The 22288-nt window shown below is 43.8% G+C and overlaps 1 protein-coding gene across 1 annotated transcript in view; it reads right to left on the bottom strand.

The window, feature by feature from the left end:
* Positions 1-1913: 1913 nt before the first annotated feature.
* Positions 1914-22288, bottom strand: part of tmem165 (transmembrane protein 165) — a 33392-nt gene continuing 13017 nt past the window's right edge. Inside the window, exons 2-6 of the mRNA XM_055636006.1 lie at positions 18111-18336; positions 14439-14614; positions 6478-6660; positions 2593-2698; positions 1914-2428 (exon numbers count right to left, since the gene is read on the bottom strand). Coding sequence (XP_055491981.1) covers positions 2352-2428; positions 2593-2698; positions 6478-6660; positions 14439-14614; positions 18111-18336 — 768 coding nt within the window. The 3' untranslated portion in view covers positions 1914-2351. The remainder of the gene's footprint in view (positions 2429-2592; positions 2699-6477; positions 6661-14438; positions 14615-18110; positions 18337-22288) is intronic.

The raw sequence follows: 22288 nt of genomic DNA on the forward strand, positions 1-22288 counted from the left end.
AGAGTTTGTAAGCATTTGTACTTTTTAAGTCCGCTAAATGATGAAACATGCAGTGACCTGTGGAGGTCCCACTAGATTGGAAGACCACAGAACTAAGAATTCTCCAAGGCTCAATCTTTATTCATTGCATTGGGTTACTGTGATCAAGACAAATCTCAGATTGTGGTGACCATGCTGAGATCCAGTGCCACACAGTTCATACCTATCCATTAATTGCAATAGCTGCACCAGAATAATACAGCAACTAGAAATTCAAGTTCCAGTTTTAGCAAAAAAAATGTTTGTCTTCCACTGAAGGAGTTGAGTGCTGCCATGGATCACAACTTAAAAGTTAATCATTGTAGATCAAGGGTAAATTTATATTTTTCTCTCCCAGGATAGAGGTGGCATAGGAGGATTAGCAACAATATTGCAGTACTAATTCCCCGACACGTAATTAGAATGTCATTGATTCATTTGCCAACACTAAAATGCTCATTAAAATAAACAAATTTTCTCACAAACAATGCACAAGCTTCTCGACGTCTTCCTCATCCCCACCTTTAGAGGTGACCAGTGGGGGTGGGCAGCATTTTCCCAAACACCACAATTTATAAATAATGATTTACTTTTAAAGAACATAGACAAGATGGCTCTGTTAGCAGCTTATGGTAATCTCTTTTAACTCCCAATTCCTGGGTATTGCTAATCAATGCGCTGGACTGAAGATTTTATGTATATACACACACACACATACACACACTCTTCAAACGTTTTATCCCTCATTATAAAATTGTCTTAGTTACCTGCCAAGACACATTTTAATTTGTCATGGGCCAGTGATTCCCAAGGCCGAACTCCAAAAGAGCAATCCTAGTTTTGTTCCAATTGAAATCATCCTAAATATACTGATTTACACTATTTACATTTCTGTAAAAAGCTGAATACAAAAGTCACCAAATCTTCATAACAAACCAGACCATCACTAGGCTCAAGATGCACATTTATAAAGCAGTGTGTTTTGAGTCCTTGTTGACTGTGTACCTCAGTGGGCTGCATGATTACTTTTACTGTTCACATACTTTTACAAGATATGGATGAATTTAGTCTTAAAAAGGGTAGACTAACAGTTGTTACATTGAATAATCATAAATGAAAATGCTTGTTTAATTCAAATAGTAATGCTGCAAAGGAATAAAATTATAATGCTGCAGCTTAATTGTCACACTTTAAGGTTGTTCTTGCTTCTCTGCCGTTTCAGAATTAGAAAACTCCCTTCGCAGAGCAATGCTTAAAAGCAAATAAAGTGGTTATGCACCAAAGCATTCATTTACCCCATTCCATGTCAGAGTCTGAACAGACTAGACTCCACTGCAAAATCCCCCAATTGTGAAATGAAAAGTCTGATGAAGGTTCAACCCGAAACGTCACGCATTCCTTTTTTCTCCCAGAGCTGCTGCCTGACCCGCTGAATTCCTCTAACATTTTGCGTCTATGAACAAATAAGACTAAGCTTCACCAATTACCTTGGACTGCTTTAAAAGCTTTAAAAGTAAACTGCAGCACCAAACATCCAAGATCAATTGCCATGTCTTAAACTTTTTGAAAAGGTTAGCTGATGACCTGAGTGGTCTGATCGAAAACTTTGGAAATGGAAAATCGTTATAAAGTTGTGCAGATCAGATATTGACAAATCAAATAGGACTATTTGCAAGATCAATAGTTACAAACAAAATGCTGATTGCATTAATAAGCACTTCACAAACAATTAATATTATGTTCCAAGAGTCTACTTTTGAACTAGTTACTTGTTTAGACAGACCCAACACAATCCATTCATTTGACGATAGATTTCCAGCCATGAACTGCTTGATGAAGTAAACCGTTCAAAAAATGCAATGGAGGCCCTTTGTCCAATGGGGGAGGTAGAAGTCGTTTTAAACCAACACTTTATGTGAACAAGTACAGACAGTGTACATGACAAAGTAACCAAAAGGAGTGCTTTATATTGAGTAATAGCTGTGCAACCATTTTCCAGAGAGCAAGGATTGTAGTAACATTTACGTCATTGCTTAGGTTTAGATTCCCCTTATGAAAAATTATTTTAAAAGTGTCCTCTTCCCAAGGTAACATTCCAATACAGATTTCAGTCTGTTCACTGAGAGCAGCAAGGCATCTACTTATTGACATATCTATACAGGAAACAGAGGATGCTCAAATCAAACTCAAAGCTGAAACGCGAACTGTAGCTGAAACGTGAACTGTACTGGAGGCAAAGGTCTACATCAAGTTTTCTTCAATTTGCAGATATTCTGTACCTTTACAAAAATAGAAATCACGATTTCAAATTCAACATTTCTGGACACATCCTGTTAAAATCCACTGGCGGGACTGATGAACAAGGCAGAAAGTGCAAATGCCAAGAAAACTATTCCACCAATGATAGTCACTGAAAACAAAGAAAAAGAGAATGTAATCATTTTTTATAAATTAAGCATCGCTCAGCACAATACAATTTTTAAAATTAAGTTTTAAAACACGGCACTAGAACAAGCTTCATTCAACTTATGTTGAACACTGAAGATCTTCAACAAAACTTTTCTGAATTGTTACCTGTTCTAACTGAGATTTTCTGAGCAACCATTCTTCCTCCAATTACTGCCAATCCAGTACAAAGGCAGTGACCCACTGTCCCACCTACAGCAACACCAAAGGGATCCTACAAGAAGAAATGCATCATAAGATCAGCTATTGAGCACGTGCAAATTCATTAAATTCCAAAATTAGGTTACTAACTCACATAGCATGTTTATCCGATTTAATTAAATGCTGGCCCAATAGGAGAGGGGACCGCCCTCTGGGCAGTCAGCTGTGGCCGATGAGGGAGGGAGGGAGGGAAGGGACTGTCGGCGTGCAGGGTTAGGTTGCGTGTGTGGAGCGGCTGGGTGCTGGGTTCGATTGCTGTGAAGAAAAACAGCAATGTAGCGACGAGGGCTGCACGGTGGATACTTTTCTCTTCACACTGTGTGGAGCAGCATGGCGGAGCAGAGAGCTCAGCCAACTGCAAAGCGCCTCTGTTCTAGGCCCTTCCCAGTCTCAGAAACCTGCACTGACCGGGAGAGGCCACAACCTGGAATCTCTCTTGGATGCCAGCGCTAAAATGGTAGTGGAGATGTAGACCTTTTGTTTCGTAAGGTCAACATTTGTGTCTGCTCATTTTCTATTTCAAATGGTTTATTAATGGAAAGGGCGTGGTTCCCAAAACAATTTTAACCAAAATGCCAGGGAGACAAAAGTGTTGGAGAAACTCAGTGGGTGCGGTAGCATCTATGGAGCGAATGAAATAGGCAACGTTTTTGGGCCGAAAACCTTCTTCAGACTGATGCAGGGTGGGTCAAAAAAAGAAAGGAAGAGGAGGAGCCAGAGGGCTGAGGGAGAGCTGGGCAGGGGAGGAGACAGCAAGGGCTACCGGAAATTGGAGGTCAATGTTCAAGCTGCTGGGGTGCAGACTGCCCAAGCGGAATATGAGGTGCTGCTCCTCCAATTTCCGGTGGTGCTTACTCTGGCCATGGAGGAGGCCCAGGACAGAAAGGTCAGATTCGGAATGGGAAGGGGAGTTGAAGTACTGAGCCACAGGGAGATCAGGTTGGTTAATGCGGACCGAACGGTGGTGTTCGGCAAAACGATCGCCAAGCCTACGCTTGGTCTCACCAATGTAGAGCAGCTGACACCTAGAGCAGCGGACGCAATAGATGAGGTTGGAGGTGGTGCAGGTGAACCTCTGTCACACCTGGAACGACTGCTTGGGTCCTTGAATGGAGTCGAGGGGGGAAGTAAAACGACAAGTGTAGTATCTCCTGCGGTTGCAAGGGCAAGTGCCAGGGGAGGGGGTGGTGCGGGAAGAATTGACCAGGGAGTTACGGAGCGGGCGGTCTTTGCGGAAAGCAGACGGGGGGGGGGGGGGGGGGGGGGGGGGGGGAGATGGGAAGATGTGATGAGTGATGGGGTCACGTTGGAGGTGGCGAAAATGACGGAGGACTATTTGTTGTATGTGACGGCTAGTGGGGTGGAAAGTGAGGACTAGGGGACTCGCCCTTTTTTCGAGTGGGGGGAGGGATGGGGAGAGAGGGCAGTGTTGCGGGGTATTGAAGAGAAGGAAATAGGCAACGTTTCAGGCCGAAACCCTTCTTCAGACTGATGTAGATTTAGACCGATCCAGACTACATCAGTCTGAAGAAGGGTTTCGGCCTGAAACGTTGCCTATTTCCTTCGCTCCATAGATGTTGCTGCACCCGCTGAGTTTCTCCAGCACTTTTGTCTACCTTCAATTTTCCAGCATCTGCAGTTCCTTCTTAAACACGATATAATTCATGAATCTTCCTGGCTGCACAGAAACAAGTCTGAAACTTGAGCCCTTACTGAATGACAGACAATAACCGAAGTGTCAGCCTAATATGCTGCTGGACAAAGTCAACCCCAGGACAGGATCAATGAGAATCGTTGGCCTGTGGATTAGGAAGTTAAAATCTTAAAGCAATAATAAATTAAAATTATGGTTATCCTATTTTCCTTCACATGCATCTTTTTTTTTTTTAATGCACATCGCTGTTAACAGTTGGTAAGCATCCTAATTTAACAGACATTAAGAAAATTCTGAAATCAATTACAAGTCTTTACACAAAGTAAAACACCAGCTCCGGCTTTTTCTTCTATCAACGACTGCCAGGGTGAGCTGAGCCTTGGCTATACAGTGCCTGGAGCCTGGTTCACATCTGGCCTAACGGAAGACAAGTGCTCAGGTGGCAGCTGCATTCTCAACCAATTACTCAACCTCCAAATACTGTAGGCTGTTGGACCTGCAATGCAGACTTGCAATCTAGTAAAGAAAAAACACTTCCAATCCTTCAAAAGTATGCACATTACCCCTAGTGCTAACCAAAATATGATTTGCCCACTTTCAATTGCAGGATATTTTCCAGTGAGTCAAATAGTAACTGCAATGCAGATTAGTAGAATGAATGTCCTACTCAAATGACAAACAAAGTTCTAATACTCTCTGTTCAGCTCTCGTTAAAGAGGGATTAATGGTATTTTTCAAACTCACTGCAAATCAGTATTGTGTTGGTTCTCTCACTTCAAAGCTTATTTTTAGTTATGGAAAATTAGGGGTAATGATAAATTATTCTCTATTGGGGGGGGGGGGGGGGGCGTCTTAGATTTTGGAAATTGCATTTCACTTTTGAGACAAAGCAGACAGATTGATTATACAGGCACTTCCCAATTTACATAATCTCGCATTAACACAAGCAATTCTTTAAGCCTACAGGTTTATTTCAGAGTTAAGCGTCTCAGTAGAATAGAATAGTTTCTTTATTGTCATTGTAACATGGACCATGTACAACAAAATTTAAAATGTCAGCCAGTCAGTGCAGCATTCAAACATTTCTAAAAGCTAACGATACATACACGGTAAAATAATAAAGATAAACAACTAAATAAATATCACGAACAAAGCACGCATACACACCCAACCCTCCATCCTTCTGTCGATTTCACAGTTACCACAGTCCCTTAGTCTGTATCGCCCCTGCGTTCCTTGGCGGCTACATTTAGTGCTTTTATAGCAGTGGGGTAAAAACTGTTTTTTAGTCTGTTCGTCCTTGTCCTTGTAGATCTGTACCGTCTGCCTGACGGCAACAGTTCAAACAGGGAGTGTCCGGGGTGGGAAATGTCCTTTATGATATTCTGGGTTTTTTTGGTGCAGCGGGAACTGTGTAAGTCCTCCAAAGTAAGGAGAGGGCAGCCGACAATCCTCTGGGCGTTGTCAATGGCCCTCTGGAGCGCTTTCCTCCGAGCCGCTGTGCAGCTGGTGTACCACACGCATACACAGTATGTTAGTATGCTCTCAATGGAGCACCGATAAAAGGACAGCAGCAGTCTCTGAGTGATGTTGTTCTTCCTGAGCACCCTCAGGAAGTGCAGTCTCTGCTGGACCTTTTTCAGCAGCGCAGTGGTGTTCACGCTCCACGTCAGGTCCTCCTCGATATGGATTCCCAGGAAGCGGAAATCCGCCACCCTCTCTACACAGTCCCCTCTGATAGTCAACGGGTAGTAGTGCGCTATTGTACATGCTGCCATTTCCGCAAGCCAGTCAGCTGTTCTCATGGATGCTACCATGTGGTCTCCCATTGGTACTACACTGTACGAATAGTAAATTTATGCGTGCGCAATAGCACTTCAGTTTCCTTCTTACATAACATCTGACTAATGCAAGGGTTCGCAGGAAGTAAACCATACGCAATACGTGGGACATTGGTACATCGATTTTACTCACATCCTAACTTGAACTCTATTCTAAAATAGTCAGACCAGCATTGTAAATCTATTGTAATATTATTCAGCATGCAGTAAAAAAAAACTAAAAAAAAGGAATTCAGTTTCTCTCCCTCCTAAAAATTGCTCCGATAAATTAAAATGTTAAAAATCGGAAGAACTTACCTCCCGGGCAGCTAATACAATAGTAGTTAACTGGGACCGATCTCCCCACTCTGCCAGAAACGTGAGTGTAAATGCTTGAATAAAAATTGGAGAAATACAATGCAATCGCCTCTTTTGTGGCAGATGTGTCGTTGAGCCAGTCTCAATATCTCGTGGACCATTTGCCACTTTTGATCGTTGAAACTAAATGTTTTAAGAAAAAGAAAATAAGGCAATTTAGCAGAGTTTAAGTCCTGAAATTTTTTAATAGAACAGGCAAGCCCAGGAATCCCGGGCTGATTTTGACAAACATATAGTAGAGCTTTATTTTCCATTCTCAGACTACAAAATTAAAGAGGAGAAAATGATCAATGTAACTCACAAGTAACTGTTCATTGAAAAGTCAGTTATATTCTCCAATTCATAGAAACATAGAAAATAGGTGCAGGAGGAGGCCATTCGGCCTTTCGAGCCTGCACCGCCATTCAATACGATCATGGCTGATCATCCAACTCAGTATCCTGTACCTGCCTTCTCTCCATACCCCCTGATCCCTTTAGCCACAAGGGCCACATCTAACACCCTCTAAAATATAGCCAATGAACTGGCCTCAACAACCTTCTGTGGCAGAAAATTCCAGAGATTCACCACTCTCTGTGTCATTTAGAATTCAGACCAATATAACTATCATTTCAACAAAAATGATGTACCAATATACCAATTCTGATTCTCCATCAACTCTTCAAGATTAAGATACATTGCATCAATTAAAATGTAATGAAGATTAGAAGTAATTGCAAGACGCTAGTTTAAAAAACAAAGCTGGCTAGGAATTTCAAGCTATTGAACATTTGGAACTACTATATTTTGGGATTCTAAATATCAAATTCTAAATTGGGTGACAATGGTGCAGCTGGTCGAGCTGCTGCCTCACACTACCTGTACCTGTGTTCAATCCTGACCTCTGGTGCAGGCTGAGCAGAGTTTGCACAACCCAAGAATCTGCGGAATTATAAGTTAATTGGCCTCTGTAAATTGCCCCTTGTGTGTAAGCAGTGTGATAACATAGATCTAGTACAAACGGGTGATTGATGATTGGTGTGGACTGTGGGACGAAGAGCCTGGTTCCATGCTGTATCTTAAAACTAAACTTTCAGCAATGATAGTTAAGTTTCATGAACATCTTGCTCTAAAGAGGATATTCCTGATAAGAACTTTCCCATGCAAAATTTCAGATCAATTTTAGTTGTACCGTAAAACTACAGCTTGCTATTTCAACATCATATGATTTTTGTTTAAACCAGCATTATTACTTCAGAAGCTCTTTGGAAGGTTGAAATAAGGCAACATGTTATAACTTATTTCCATTGGCACTGTGGTGTGAAACTGGATACATTTAAAGACGTCAGAAAAGCTACTTTTAAAATTAGTTTTCTTTTGAAAAACGTACACTATGAATCACTCTCCAAATAAATACCAAGAAAACAATATTAAATAAAATATGATCAAATCTAATCCTAAACAAATTGTTCATTTAATGAAACAGAGGTTCTTCAAACACCACCAGGAAACTATATATTTTTAAATCTTATAATTCTTGCTCACCAGATCCTTACATGCATTAACACTTAACCTTTCTTCAGATTTGATTGATTTTACTTGTTTCAATCCACACAACTGAAATCTCTATAACCCCAAAGCTATCCCCCCCCAAATCACAGAAACATTGCTGAGCAATTTTAAATTACAATTATCATTTTCAGCTTCATCTTTCGCTACTTTTACTGGTGTAGCATTGGAGCGGTATGAAGAGCATTACATGCTACAAGAAGACCAGTGGCTTGGGGAGGGAAACCAATCAGGACTGGGCTAAAACTTTTTTTTTTTTTTTTTAAATAGATTTGATGCTGGGCCCTCTGCCTGCCTGCCCACCCTCCCCCCAGCTCCCCCTCAATCCCCTTGGTCCACTTCCTCTGCCCTTTGTCGTGCCTGACCATCAAGGCTGGGCAGGTGAGGAAGGTGCTAAGCAAACTCAGCCCAGGCAAAGTCACGGGTCCCGATGGTGTCAGCCCTAGGGTACTCAAGGTATGTGCCATCCAGTTGTGCGGAGTACTCCAGCATATCTTCAAATTGAGCCAGGAGAGGGGCCCCTGTAATATGGAAGACATCCTGCCTGGTTTCTGTACCAAAGAGGACACGTCCCAGCTCCTCCAACGACTGCAGAACGGTGGTGCTGACTTCACACATCCTGTAGTTCCTGGAGAGGCAGGTGCTCACTCAACTGAGGACGCCATCATCTACCTGCGCCATCATTCCTATGCTCACCTGGATAAGCCAGGAAGCATTGTGGGAGTCTTTCTTTTTACTTCTCCAGTGCTTTTAACACCATTAGGCACTACTAGGGAGCAAAATGACAAAGATGCGGGTGGATGCTCCTTTGGTATCCTGGATCACCAACTATCCGACTGGACCACCAGGGGCACCGGGGAGATGGCTGCCCTGCCGGCAGTCTGTTCGGCTTTTCACCTTGTTATTTTTTAGTTTTTTAAAAGTTTTTGGCCCCCCCCCACCCCCACCGCCCCGACCAGCACCCACCCCCCCCCCCCCCCCCCCCCCACCCCCCCCCCCCCAACACAACCCCCCCCCAACGCCCCCCCCCACACCCCCCCGCCCACCCGCAAACCACCCACCCCCCCCCCCCCCCCCCCCCCAGCCCCCCCAACCCAAGACCACAACACCCCCCCCCCGCCCCAACGCCCCCCCCCAGGCCACGCCGCCACCCCCCACAAGCCAGACCCGGACCAACCCCCCCGCCACCCCCCCGCACAAGCCCCAACCCCACCGCCCCCCCCGACCCCCCCCCCCAACCCCCCCACCCCCCACCCCCCCCCACCCTCACCCACCCCCACCCCCCCCCCCCCGCACCCCCCCCACCCCAGCACCCACCCCAGCCCCACCAACCCGCCCGAGCACCCCCCCCCCGACCCCCCCCGCCCCCACCCCCCCGACCCCCCCCCCACAACCCCCCCCACCCCACGCGCACGGCCCCCCCCCCCCCCCCACCCCCCCCGGCGGGGGGGGGGGGGGGGGGGGGGGGGGGGGACCCCGAACCTTAAACGTTCTTCGGTTTGCTTCCCGGAGATGTGATCAATTTTCGGATCACATTCTCCGGGCTCTGCGGCCTACCGTCGATGGAGCTGGAAGCCTCCTCGGACTGTCGTGAGCCCCACCGCAACATCTTGCCTGGGATCGCTCCCACTGCAACATCAACATCAAGGGCTCGTAGTCTCCGGTGAGGCCGAGTCGGGAGCTCCAACGTTGCAGAAGGTTCGACCAGCCCTGAAGCGAGATTCGATCGTCCAGCGCGGGGGAGACGACATCCCCCCCCCCCCCCCCCCGATGCGGGAGCTTGATCACCTCGGAGCACCCGAACGCCACCAGCTACGGGAGTCAAGATCGTCCTGGCAACGGGGGCTCAAGGCCCACGACTGAGGAAGAACTATGGGAAGGATTTGAACTTTATTTCGTCTTCCATCACAGTGAGGAACGTGTAGGAGTCACTGTGGTGGATGTTGATGTTAAAATACGTTTTGTTTTTTATAGAGATCTGTTGCTTTTAATTGTATGACTGACCTGGCCAATGAAATTCCTCGTGTGTTGCAAAACATACTTGGTGAATAAAGTGCGATTCTGATTCACAATATGTCAGGCTACAGAACTGTGTCTCTGACATGGTTGTGAGCAACACAGAGGCCCCACAGGGGATGGTCCTCTCTCCCTTCCTGTTCACCATCTACACCTCAGACTTTAGATATTACTCGGTCTCCTGCCACCTGCAGAGGTTTTCGATGACTGCAATTGTGGGCTGTATCAGTGAGGGGAGGGAAGCTGAATACAGAAGTGTAGTCAACGATTTGTTGAGTGGTGTGGGCTGAATCACCTGCAGCTCAACACCAACAAGAATAAGGAGTTGGTGGTGGACTTTAGGAGAGGAACACACCTGTCCCCTGCTTCCATCAATGGTGTGGATGAGCAGTTTACCAGGAAGTAAACATAGAAAATAGGTGCAGGAGTAGGCCAATCGGCCCTTCGAGCCTGCACCGCCATTCAATATGATCATGGCTGATCATCCAACTCAGTATCCTGTACCTGCCTTCTCTCCATAGCCCCTGATCCCTTTAGCCACAAGGGCCACATCTAACTCCCTCTTAAATATAGCCAATGAACTGGCCTCAACTACAATTATGTGGCAGAGAATTCCAGAGATTCACCACTCTCTGTGTGAAAAATGTTTTTCTCATCTCGGTCCTAAAAGATTTCCCCCTTATCCTTAAACTGTTCTTGTTCTGGACTTCCTCAACATCGGGAACAATCTTCCTGCATCTAGCCTGTCCAACCCCTTAAAAATGGTGTAAGTTTCTATAAGATCCCCCCTCAATCGTCTAAATTCTAGCGAGTACAAGCCGAGTCTATCCAGTCATTCGTCATATGAAAGTCCTGACATCCCAGGAATCAGTCTGGTGAACCTTCTCTGTACTCCCTCTATGGCAAGAATGTCTTTCCTCAGATTAGGAGACCAAAACTGTACGCAATACTCCAGGTGTGGTCTCACCAAGACCCTGTACAACTGCAGTAGAACCTCCCTGCTCCTATACTCAAATCCTTTTGCAATGAATGCTAACATACCAAGAAGGGACAGAGCCGACTGTACTTTTTTGAGAAGGCTCTGCTCTTTCAACGTTTGCAGTAAGATGCTGCAGGTGTTCTACCAATCGGTGGTAGCCAGTGCCATCCCAAAGCCTTTCCACTTCACTTTCATTTCATGTTTCATGTATTTTGTGTTTCCATGGGACTGCTGGCAGATCAATTTCCGTCTTGAGATAGATGTATCCACCGGGTGGCACCAGCAATGGCTGCCTTGTCAACAGTCTATCTGCCCTTTCCTTCTTTGTGTCTGTTTTGTATAGAAACATAGAAATTAGGTGCAGGAGTAGGCCATTCGGCCCTTCGAGCCTGCACCGCCATTCAATATGATCATGGCTGATCATCCAACTCAGTATCCCGTACCTGCCTTCTCTCCATACCCCCTGATCCCCTTAGCCACAAGGGCCACATCTAACTCCCTCTTAAATAGAGCCAATGAAGTGGCCTCAACTACCCTCTGTGGCAGAGAGTTCCAGAGATTCACCACTCTCTGCGTGAAAAAAGTTATTCTCATCTCGGTTTTAAAGGATTTCCCCTTTATCCTTAAGCTGTGACCCCTTGTCCTGGACTTCCCTAACATCGGGAACAATCTTCCTGCATCTAGCCTGTCCAACCCCTTAAGAATTTTGTAAGTTTCTATAAGATCCCCTCTCAATCTTCTAAATTCTAGAGAGTATAAACCAAGTCTATCCAGTCTTTCTTCATAAGACAGTCCTGACATCCCAGGAATCAGTCTGGTGAACCGTCTCTGCACTCCCTCTATGGCAATAATGTCCTTCCTCAGATTTGGAGACCAAAACTGTACGCAATACTCCAGGTGTGGTCTCACCAAGACCCTGTACAACTGCAGTAGAACCTCTCTGCTCCTATACTCAAATCCTTTTGCAATGAAAGTATGTTAAATGTATGTTGTTTAGTGTTCTTTAGCTTGTTTTATGGGGGGGAGTTGGGGGAAACTTTTTCTAATCTCTTACATCGACAGAGATGCGATTTTTTCCATATCGTATCTCCATCCGCACTGCATCAAACCGTGGGAGCCTGTTGGACTTTAACATTGCAGAGCCCGCGGTCGGGTTAGAGACCTCCCCGACTGCTGATGGTTCACTTGCCCCGACCGTGGGAGAATAAAGAGGAAGGAGTTTGGACCTTATTGCCTTCCATCACAGTGAGGAATGTGGGGAATCTGCTGTGGTGGATGTTTATGTTAACTTTTATGTAGTTGCGTGTCTTGTTGCTTTTTTTTTTAGTATGGCAATTCGAATTTCACTGTACCTTAATTGGTACACGTGACAATAAACTGACCTTGAAACCTTGAATTTCCCTCCTGGGATAAATAAAGTTCTATCGTATAGTATTTGGAACTACTGCAAAGTGCAAGTGGAAGAATAGCACTACCTCTACCATTCATGCTCACATACTGTATGTACCTACCAAAGAAATATGCACATTTGGCTAAATAAAAACAAGCTACGCAGAAAATCTTTGTAATTTAGCAAAGGAGTCCAACCAGATGCTGCAAATAGTCAGGAATTCAATCTATGAACCCAAACTGATGCAGTGCAATTTAGTATAGAGATGTAGTGTGGAAACAGTCGAGAGTCCATGCCGTCCAATGATCACCGATATACTAGTTGTATCCTACACTAGGGACAGTTTATAGAAGCTAATTAACCTGCAAACCTGCATGTCTTTGGAATGTGGGCAGAAACTGGAACACCCGGAGAAACCCCACACGGTCAAAGGGAGAACGTACACACTCGGTTCAAACGGCACCTATAGTCAGGATCAAATCCGGATCTCTGGCGCTGCAAGGCAGCAACTCTACTGCTGCGCCTCCCATATATATTAATACTTAAGGTTCATAGGAAATTTGAGCCAATTAGTTTGGAAAGGACTTAAGCTATAAATGATTCATTGTGAGAATTGGGAGAATATACATCAGTAAACATAGGAATAGTAGGCAAGTTGTACTTGAGAACAGGGTTGGACAGATTCAAACCAGCAATAATCAATGGTGGTCTTTGTAATGAAAATTCAGCTTCTGAAGTAGCATATCAGGAGTAGTCTAATAGTTGGAGAGAGATGCAGCAGACCTATAACTGAGTGTGTAGATAATGTGCAAGAGCAAAGAGGAACACAGGCAGGATCAAGGTTTAAAAATAAACAAACGCAATAGTGATAATTAAACTAACTTATGGACCTTTTTCGATTTATTTTTAGCCTAAAATTTGTTTCTAAATTCTGCTGCATTTTTGTCCCGTTTCTACATACAATTTGCCAAATAGATTTCAGTGCAAGTTCATACAAATTGAAGTGCTCTGGTTTGTCAACTATCCATACTTAGACAAAGGTATGGATGTAAGAACATCCAACTATTCTTCAAACTCAGTTTAATACACATACATTAATATAGGAACTACTATAAACAGTTCTACCATGTTTGCGGTACCCTTTGAACCCCGAGGTGCTCATTTAATCTGGATCAAGTAACCATGTGAAAAATTCTACCTCCTCCATCCACTCCCACAATCACTTCATGTAGGTAAAAATAGAATAATCCCATTTTAATCATTTTTGTCTTGGCAGCATGCTTGCGAATATACCAATGTTTCTATGGTCTACAGAATGTGCAACTTACAAACACAGCGCACAGTGTCCAACCTGAATTTCTTAGGACCAAGCAATCTTTATTCAAAGTTAGTCAGAAAATATATCGATCTTTGTTAATATAGGATAGTGGTATGTTTGGATACCTCATATGATTTTCAAATAATACTGCCCTTTGTAAATATATTCAATATGGAACATTATATTTACAATGCTAGATCGAAAACACATTTTAGCTGGGCATGTTAATGATTAAGTTTACATTGGAGATCTTCAATTATATTTTGAACAGTTATCAGGACTCAAAATCCAGTAGTTGACTATTATTGAGCAATCACATTCAAGTTAATATTCTTCTTGAAGTTCCACTGCATGAATAAAATTAGTAAGATACAGCATTACTCCCATAACCTTCTCGCATTGTTACAAGTAAGTTGTACTCACATAATGATCTCTTGGTGAACGACTATGAAGCAAGTAATGAGAGTTTTAATAAGAGAATAAACACACTAATGACTCTGTGTCCCTCAAGGTTTCATTTAATCATTTGCCCATTAGTCATAGTTAAATTATTGCCTCATTAATAATCTCAGTGGATTCATCATTAACCTACAAAAAGCCTTTAGTTTTAGACACTATTCCCTGCACTGTACATCAGCAATAATACTTACATCCTCATCTTTCTTTTTGATATCTGCTTGCACTTCTTCCAGCTCCTCCTGACCTTCATTGGGACTCATCTTCAAGCCTTCCCAAAGCATCCGGAAGCCAAATATTGCAAATAGCGCAGTTGACACATAGTATGTATACTTCCGGGGTATTATTGTAGTCGCATAGCCAAAGAGAACTGTATCAAGAAATAAACACAAGACCCTCCAAACTCAGTGATGCTTTATATGTGTAGGAAGGAAATGCAAATGATGGTTTACACCGAAGATAGACACTTGCTGGGGTAACTCAGCGGGCCAGGCTGCATCTCAAAACGTTTTTAGTAAAGATGAGGGAGCGGGGACCAGGAAAACGTGTCAATGAAGAGGGGAAGGGCATGTGAATTGAAGCATCTTGGACATAGGTCGGGAGGGATTGGACTAGTGTGGGGAGGGGGGTAAGAAGGATGGAGTTGAGGAACGTGGAAATTAATTCAATGGGACAGGAGCAGGCAAAAACCACATCTCTGGCAGAACAGTTCTGTTTATGAATTTTGGGGAGAAGAAAAACCAGGCTGTGCAGGGCTGGGGAACGATATGATTTGAGGCTGTGGAGGACAGACAGCTGGAAATGGTAAACTGCAATAACCGTTGGAAGAAGGGCATCGATCCGAAACGTCACCCATTCCATCTCTCCAGAGGTACTGCCTGTCTTGCTGAGTTACTCCAGCATTCTATGCCTATCTTCGTTGCTTTAAATCAGCTAAAGAACTAGAATCATCTTAATCACATCAGAAAACAAGTGCAAAACCTTACTTCCTCAGGGCTCATTTCAAATTATACCTGCAATTAATATCCTTCGAACTTAGATTTTTGCATTATTTAAATGATCTTTCTCAGAGAGCTGAAAAGAACCCAAGTGTTTTCTGTAATCCTTCTTCCAGTTCAATGATAGAGATTACATTGTCAATTTTATGATAAGGTACCTTAGAGATCTATTCATGGTTGGAGCTAAACAAATTGAAACATACTGTTTGATTAAGGTTTGATGCAAATTCAGTCGCTACATCTAGAAGGGAATTAAGAAAGATTTAACAATCTACAGCAGACCTGGTTAGAAATTCCGCAGTAACTAATGTAATGTACAGCTGTTAAAGTTACGACCAATCAAAATGATAAAGATCGATCTAATTGATTATCTTGTTTAAGAAGGAACTGCAGATGCTGGAAAATCGAAGGTAGACAAAAATGCTGGAGAAACTCAGCGGGTGAGGCAGCATCTATGGAGCGAAGGAAATAGGCAACGTTTCAGGTCGAAACCCTTCTTCTGAAGAAGGGTTTCGGCCCGAAACATTGCCCATTTCCTTTGCTCCCTAATTGATTATCTTTCTGCCTTTTGTAATAAAAACAATAGAGCTGGGAATATTCATATCAGGCAACATTCGGACAGAGTAATATGGGGTTGATACTCAAGATTAATGACCCACATTTCCTGACTTTTTACTCTTCAAATTACTTCACCAGTCTGATGTATGTTTGGGCCATCTTAAATCACATACAAAATCATGTGATACTTAGAACAGAAGATGCAGAAATATAGTCAAGTTGGTTTTGACAATGTAGATGTTTTTAAAAGTATTATAGCGCAATATTTAAAAGCTGAAATTTGCTAAATCAGTTAAAATGTTGAATTTAAAAAAAAAAGGAGCTGTTACTCTACTTGGAATCTTTCAAAGGCGCACGAGATAAAAGATAGAATACATGGAAAAATTATACATGCCTGAAACCAAGTTATACTAATGAGCAATTTTATTTACCCAAATGAAGATTAATTTACCAGCACGTTGTGGACCAATAGAAAAAAAATTCAACAATTGTCCTAGGACTGTTTCCTATAATGAGGGACTGAAGATAAATTGAACCAAGAAGTGAAATAATTAAGTTAATGAAAGTAAATCCCATATGTGTTAACACATTTTAAAGGTATACAGGACTAAAAGGGGTTGTGACCAAATTGCCTGGCATCAGCACAATGTTTTCTACGTGATGTTTGAAGACTGGACTCAAGTCATTGAAAATCTTTAACCTTAAAGGGCAACAGTCATACATGCTTAATTTATACACATTTCCAAATAATTATTTCAATGCCATCCTGGCTTTGATTAAAAACTAATATTTTGTAAATCCGAAAAGCTCAAATCATAGCCTAAATAAGCAACCAAATTTGTACTTTGCAAAGACTTGTTGAATATCAGGGGCTGGGGTTAACAAATTGGCACACAAGATACCACCAAGACCTAGGTGGGAGAAATTGCGTAATGAAAATGAAAGAATTTCAAATGATGGAAATGCTGGAACACTCAGTAGGTCATGCAATTTCTGTGACTGGTAGGAAGATTTAACATTTAGGGTCAAAGACCCTTCTTGAGAACTGAGCAAGCATCTCAGCTTGTATATTTGTACCTATGTATCCCAATTCACATTTCATGCTTTCCACCTTGCGATAATTGCAGGGCAGATAGGTTTCAGCAAAAATGTCACTACCTGTGACTTTTCCCCAGCATGGTTGACTGCTCTAATGCTGGACTTCATTGGAGATCAGGAGAGCAGCAGCTACGTCCTAAAACAGCCCACGCTGAAATCACCCATGTCAGTTCCTTGGGTAGGATTGGACACCCAGTACTGGTGAGAGTTAAAAATAATGCCTTAATAATGAGAAAAAAAACATTTATCCAGGTTTGTAGGTTGATTGGCTTCTGTAAATTGTCCCCAGTGTGTAGGATAGTGTTCAGGATGGGCCTCCAAATTTTTCAGCATGAGGGCCACATTATATATTCTCTGAGTCGCCGGACTTTAGGACCCGGAGGAGTCCAGAGCTCAGAGCTTGCTGCAGGCCGGATACAATCTTATGGCGGGACGGATGTTGCCCGCGGGCCATTGTTTGGAGACCCCGGTGCACAGGGTGATCACTGGTTGGCGCGGATTCGGTGGGTCGAAGAGCCCGTTTCCACGTTGGATCTCTAAAGAGTAGAAAATACTAACAGAGATAGAAACAGTGACATCTTCTAACTTCAAATGTTTTTGAGAGTATCATGACTCTTCAGGATTTAGAGCAAGGGTTCCCAACCTCGGGCAAATTTACCCCCAGGGAGTAAATGTGTTGATTCTGGAACTTAAAATAATAATGTTAAAAACAGTATTTTTAAATTTCCCCTTTGTCGGTTGCTTTATTATGGTAGAAGTGTAAACTCAAATTACTGAACAACAAGGTGGGGGTAAATTTACTTTCAAAAAGTTGCCAGGGGTAAACGGGACGTAAAAGGTTGGGAAACCCCGATTTAGAGTCTGTCACCATACCTGGAAAAGGAAGCGAAGAGCAACAAATACTCTAAAATGTGATGGTAAATAATCGAAAAATGGGGAGATAAAAGCAAAGGACAAGCTACAAAAAAAACAACAAAAAAAACCCAGGAATTTCTTAGACAAAATTGGAAGAGACAAATTTCATTAACATATATCCTAGTTTAATTTATTGTTCATGAGCAATGCCACATGGACAAGTTTGGTCAAAATATTACATTTGTTTAATTATGAAATTCATATCACCAGCCATTAATCCACACATTGGCTTAATTCATAATTTAAGAAAAAAACAAGTATAATACATCATTATTTATTTTGAAAAAAGTTACCTACCAGACAAACAAGTCATCAATCCCAAAGCCAACATAGCTCCAGCAAGTACAGTCAGACGATTGTATCGCATTGCCATAATTGCTGCAATGAAGAATGTCTTGTCACCCAGCTCAGAAACAATAATGACCGATATGGATGCAACAAAGGCATGTATGAAACCCAGATTTGTTTTGGCAATAGATTGATCGCTAACAGCATTAGTCGTCGGATGTGGTGAAGATATTTTCTGTAATAAAAATGTTCAGAATTAGTAACAAAACACAAAATGTTCCAAAGTTAAACCCACATACCTGACTGACGGTGTTCAAAACCACAGCTGCAGAGCCCATGCACAGTCTTGTCCTGTAGCCCACACTTCAGAGTTCATACACGTGTGCACTCTGCACACCCAGCTCTTGTTCTGGTTTAATGAATGAGCTAGATGCTCCAGTCAAAAATTAGATCGGCATTCCAAACAAATGAATACTAGATTATTTGAATTTTAATATGTGAATATTACATCAGTACCTTTAACAGTTTAAAAAACAAAATTTCCAGTGCATACCAGTTTCCCTTTAGAAGTTAGTACTGAATCAGACAGGGAATTCTACATAACATATTTTGCAAAAGAAGATGATCACTAAAATCTCAGCAGCGCAATTATTGTTTTTTTAATTTATTTTATTTTATTAGAAGTTAATACAATACAAAATACAGTGGTACCTAATTTTAGGTGCCAACTATGTCATAATGTAATACATTCTATGTACAACCTCTAGTTTTATGTTTTTGAAAAGGAAGTAAGAAAAACAAGGAAAAAAAATGAAAAAGAGGAAATAGAAAAACGTGAAGTGTGTATTTAAGAAAAGAAAGAGTAGAAAGTAGAAATAGGAGAGAAAGACCCTTAAAAAAGAAATTTTCAAATCTTTATTCGGAGATGTAAATCTATCCACGACCTGACCTGAAATCAGTAATCTTTATGGTACCGCTGCATCACATGATTCCAAAAATTCGATGAAAGGGGACCAACTCCTTAAGAATTGGTCATATTTATCTATTAGTCGGAGTCTCATTTCTTCGTGCTATGTCCATCATATTCCTAATCCACATTTTAATAGTTGGTATAGCTGTATTTTTCCAAAATTTAAGTATCAATTTCTTTCCAATTATTAACCCATAATTAAAAAAAACTTTTTGGTCTTTATTTAAATTGATATCTTCTACTATTATTCCAAATATAATCCATTCCGTATTAGGTTCTATTCTTGACTTGAAAAGCTTTGTAAATATATCAAATATATCGCTCCAAAATTTATTCAACTTTGTACATCCTACAAATGAATGTGTTATATTAGCATTTTGAAACAAACATTTATCTCATCTACAATTATTGTTAATAACCAATTTCCACATTGCAATGACTCACTTAACCAAGTTAATGCTGAGTAAACAATTTGGCTGGATTTAGTAATTCTGGAGTGATATTGTCATGATCTTCCAAAATGCTTGGCCTCAGCCTTCCCATTTTCACACATGCTACTCACATCTTTTCCCTCAACAGGATAAACATCTGCCCGTCACATTCCAACCTATATTTCCGAGGTTTTTTAATTGTTTATTTCAAAAAATAAACTTTGCAGCACTTTCCATTGATGTGTCACTGTGCCATCTCACAGACGTCCAATCACAATGGATCTCATTTACATATGACATCACAATGGGACAGGGTGGGAGATTGCAACCTTCACGTGTTTCCAAGAATGCAATCAACCTGGCGTGCACAATCAAATAAGATCAAATAGAACAAGTTGTCCTCCCCCTCCCTCTCTACTGCATCCCTCCCTCTCTCCCTCCCTCTCTAACACCCCCTCCCCTCTGTAGTTGGGGGCTATGTGTGAGTGGATAGGGCTGGGGGCTAGATATTCTAGTCCAAGTCACACACACATGACCAGCTTTCGCTGACAACGTCACACTGCGTCTGCTCCGAGCCGTCTCACACACATCTTCCACGCGCCTCAAGTGACGTCAACCCCCCCGAAGCCGGCAGGCCACAGCAACGGTAGGACACGGCAGCGCTCCATTTCCCCCACTTGCCCCCCACAGCCCCAGCCTGAAGCCGTCCGCTTCCGCCGGCTGCAGGACACACTCCCCCCCCCCCCCACAGGCCCCCGACAGCCCCAACCTGAAGCCATCCCCTTCCCCAGCTCCAGGATGCTTCCCAGCCCCCACCTAAAGCCGTTCCCCTCCGCCGGTTACAGGACACTCCTGCCTGAAGCCGTCCCTGCACCCGGCTGCAGTAAGCCCCCCCCCCCCACCGGTCCCCGCCTGAAGCCAATGGGGAGCGGCAGCGGTAGGCCATGGCAGGGAAAAAGTCCATGGCAGTTCTCCATCCCTCCCACCGCCCACTGGCCCCCCGACAGCCCGTCTGAAGCCCCCCCCTTCCCCCCGGCTGCAGGACACTTCCCACCCCCACCAGCTCCATCCTGAAGCCGTCCCCCTCCCACATGCTGCAGTAATGCCTCCCCCCCCCCCCCCCCCCGCCATCGACCCCTATCAGCCCCCCCGCCTGAAAACACCCCCTTCCCCCAGTTGCAGGATGCTCCCCCCCCACCAGCGCTGACAACCCCCGACTGAAGCTGCCCCCCTCCCCCGGCTGCAGGACGATCCCCTCCCCCCCCCCCCCCCACCGCCGACAGCCCCCTGCCTCAAGTACAAAGAATGGAGAACAATGAGTGATCCTAATATCGTGATTGATGAGAAGCATTATGATTTGGCTCTGTTGTATATTCAAGACAAGCTTAAGAATTACAGCAAAACAATGGAATGCTTTCATTTTCCACGACCAAAAAATGGAAGGATGCACCTTGATGATGACAATCCAGAATTGCTGCAAGAATTGCAATACAATAGATCTGAACAACAGCAATTTGTTGAGGAGAATGAGCCTCTGCTGAATGCTGAGCAGAAAGCAGTGTATGACCAGGTGTGCAACTGCTCGAAAAGGAAACTTCCTTCAATGTTATTAATTGATTCACCAGGAGGAACGGGAAAAGCATTTATCACCAATTTGATCCTCTCCAAAGTTAGAAGTTAAGGCGATATGGCTGTTGCCGATAACAGTGAAATTAATAGGTACACAAAAATGATGGAGAAACTCAGCGGGTGCAGCAGCATCTATGGAGCGAAGGAAATAGGTAACGTTTCGGGCCGAAACCCTTCTTCAGACTGATCGGGGTGGCAGGGAGAAGGAAGGAAAAAAAAGGGGTGTAGCCGAGGGCTGGGGGATGGGAGGAGACAGTTTGAGGGCTAAGGAAGGGGAGGAGACAGCAAGGGCTAACAAAATTGGGAGAATTCAATGTTCATGCCCCCCGGATGCAGGCTCCCCACGTTGGAGGTGGCGAAAATGACGTAGGATTATTTGTTCTATGTGACGGCTGGTGGGGCGAAAGGCGAGGACTAGGGGGGGGGGGACTGCCCTTGTTGTGAGTGCGGGGATGAGGAGAGAGAGTAGTGTTGCGGGGTATGGACGAGACCCTGGTGCGAGCCTCATCTATGGTGGAGGAGGGGAATCCCCGTTCCCTGATTCCCCTCCTCCACCATAGATGAGGCTCGCACCAGGGTCTCTTCCATTCTCGCAACAAGGGCAGAGTCCCCCTAGTCCTCACCTTTCACCCCACCAGCCGTCACATACAACAAATAATCCTACGTCATTTTCGCCACCTCCAACGTGACTCCACCACTCGCCACATCTTCCCATCTCCCCCCAATGTCTGCCTTCCGCAAAGACCGCTCCCTCCGCAACTCCCTTGTCAATTTTTCCCTCCCCTCCCTTACAACCCCCTCTCCGGGCACGTTCCGTTGCAACCACAAGAAATGCAACACCTGTCCCTTTACCTCCCCCCTCGATTCCATTCAAGGACCCAAGCAGTCGTTCCAGATGCGACAGAGGTTCACCTGAATCTCGTCCAACCTCATCTACTGCATCCACTGCTCTAGATGTCAGCTGATTAACATCGGTGAGACTAAGCGGAGGTTGGGCGATCGTTTCGCTGAACACCTCCGTTCGGTCCGCAAGAACCTACCTGACCTCCCGGTGGCTCAGCACTTCAACTCCCCCTCCCATTCCCAATCCGACCTCTCTGTCCTGGGTCTCCTCCATTGCCAGAGTGAGCAACACCGGAAATTGGAGGAACAGCACC

Source organism: Leucoraja erinacea, chromosome 1 (genome assembly GCF_028641065.1).
Source record: "Leucoraja erinacea ecotype New England chromosome 1, Leri_hhj_1, whole genome shotgun sequence".
NCBI classification, from domain to species: domain Eukaryota; kingdom Metazoa; phylum Chordata; class Chondrichthyes; order Rajiformes; family Rajidae; genus Leucoraja; species Leucoraja erinaceus.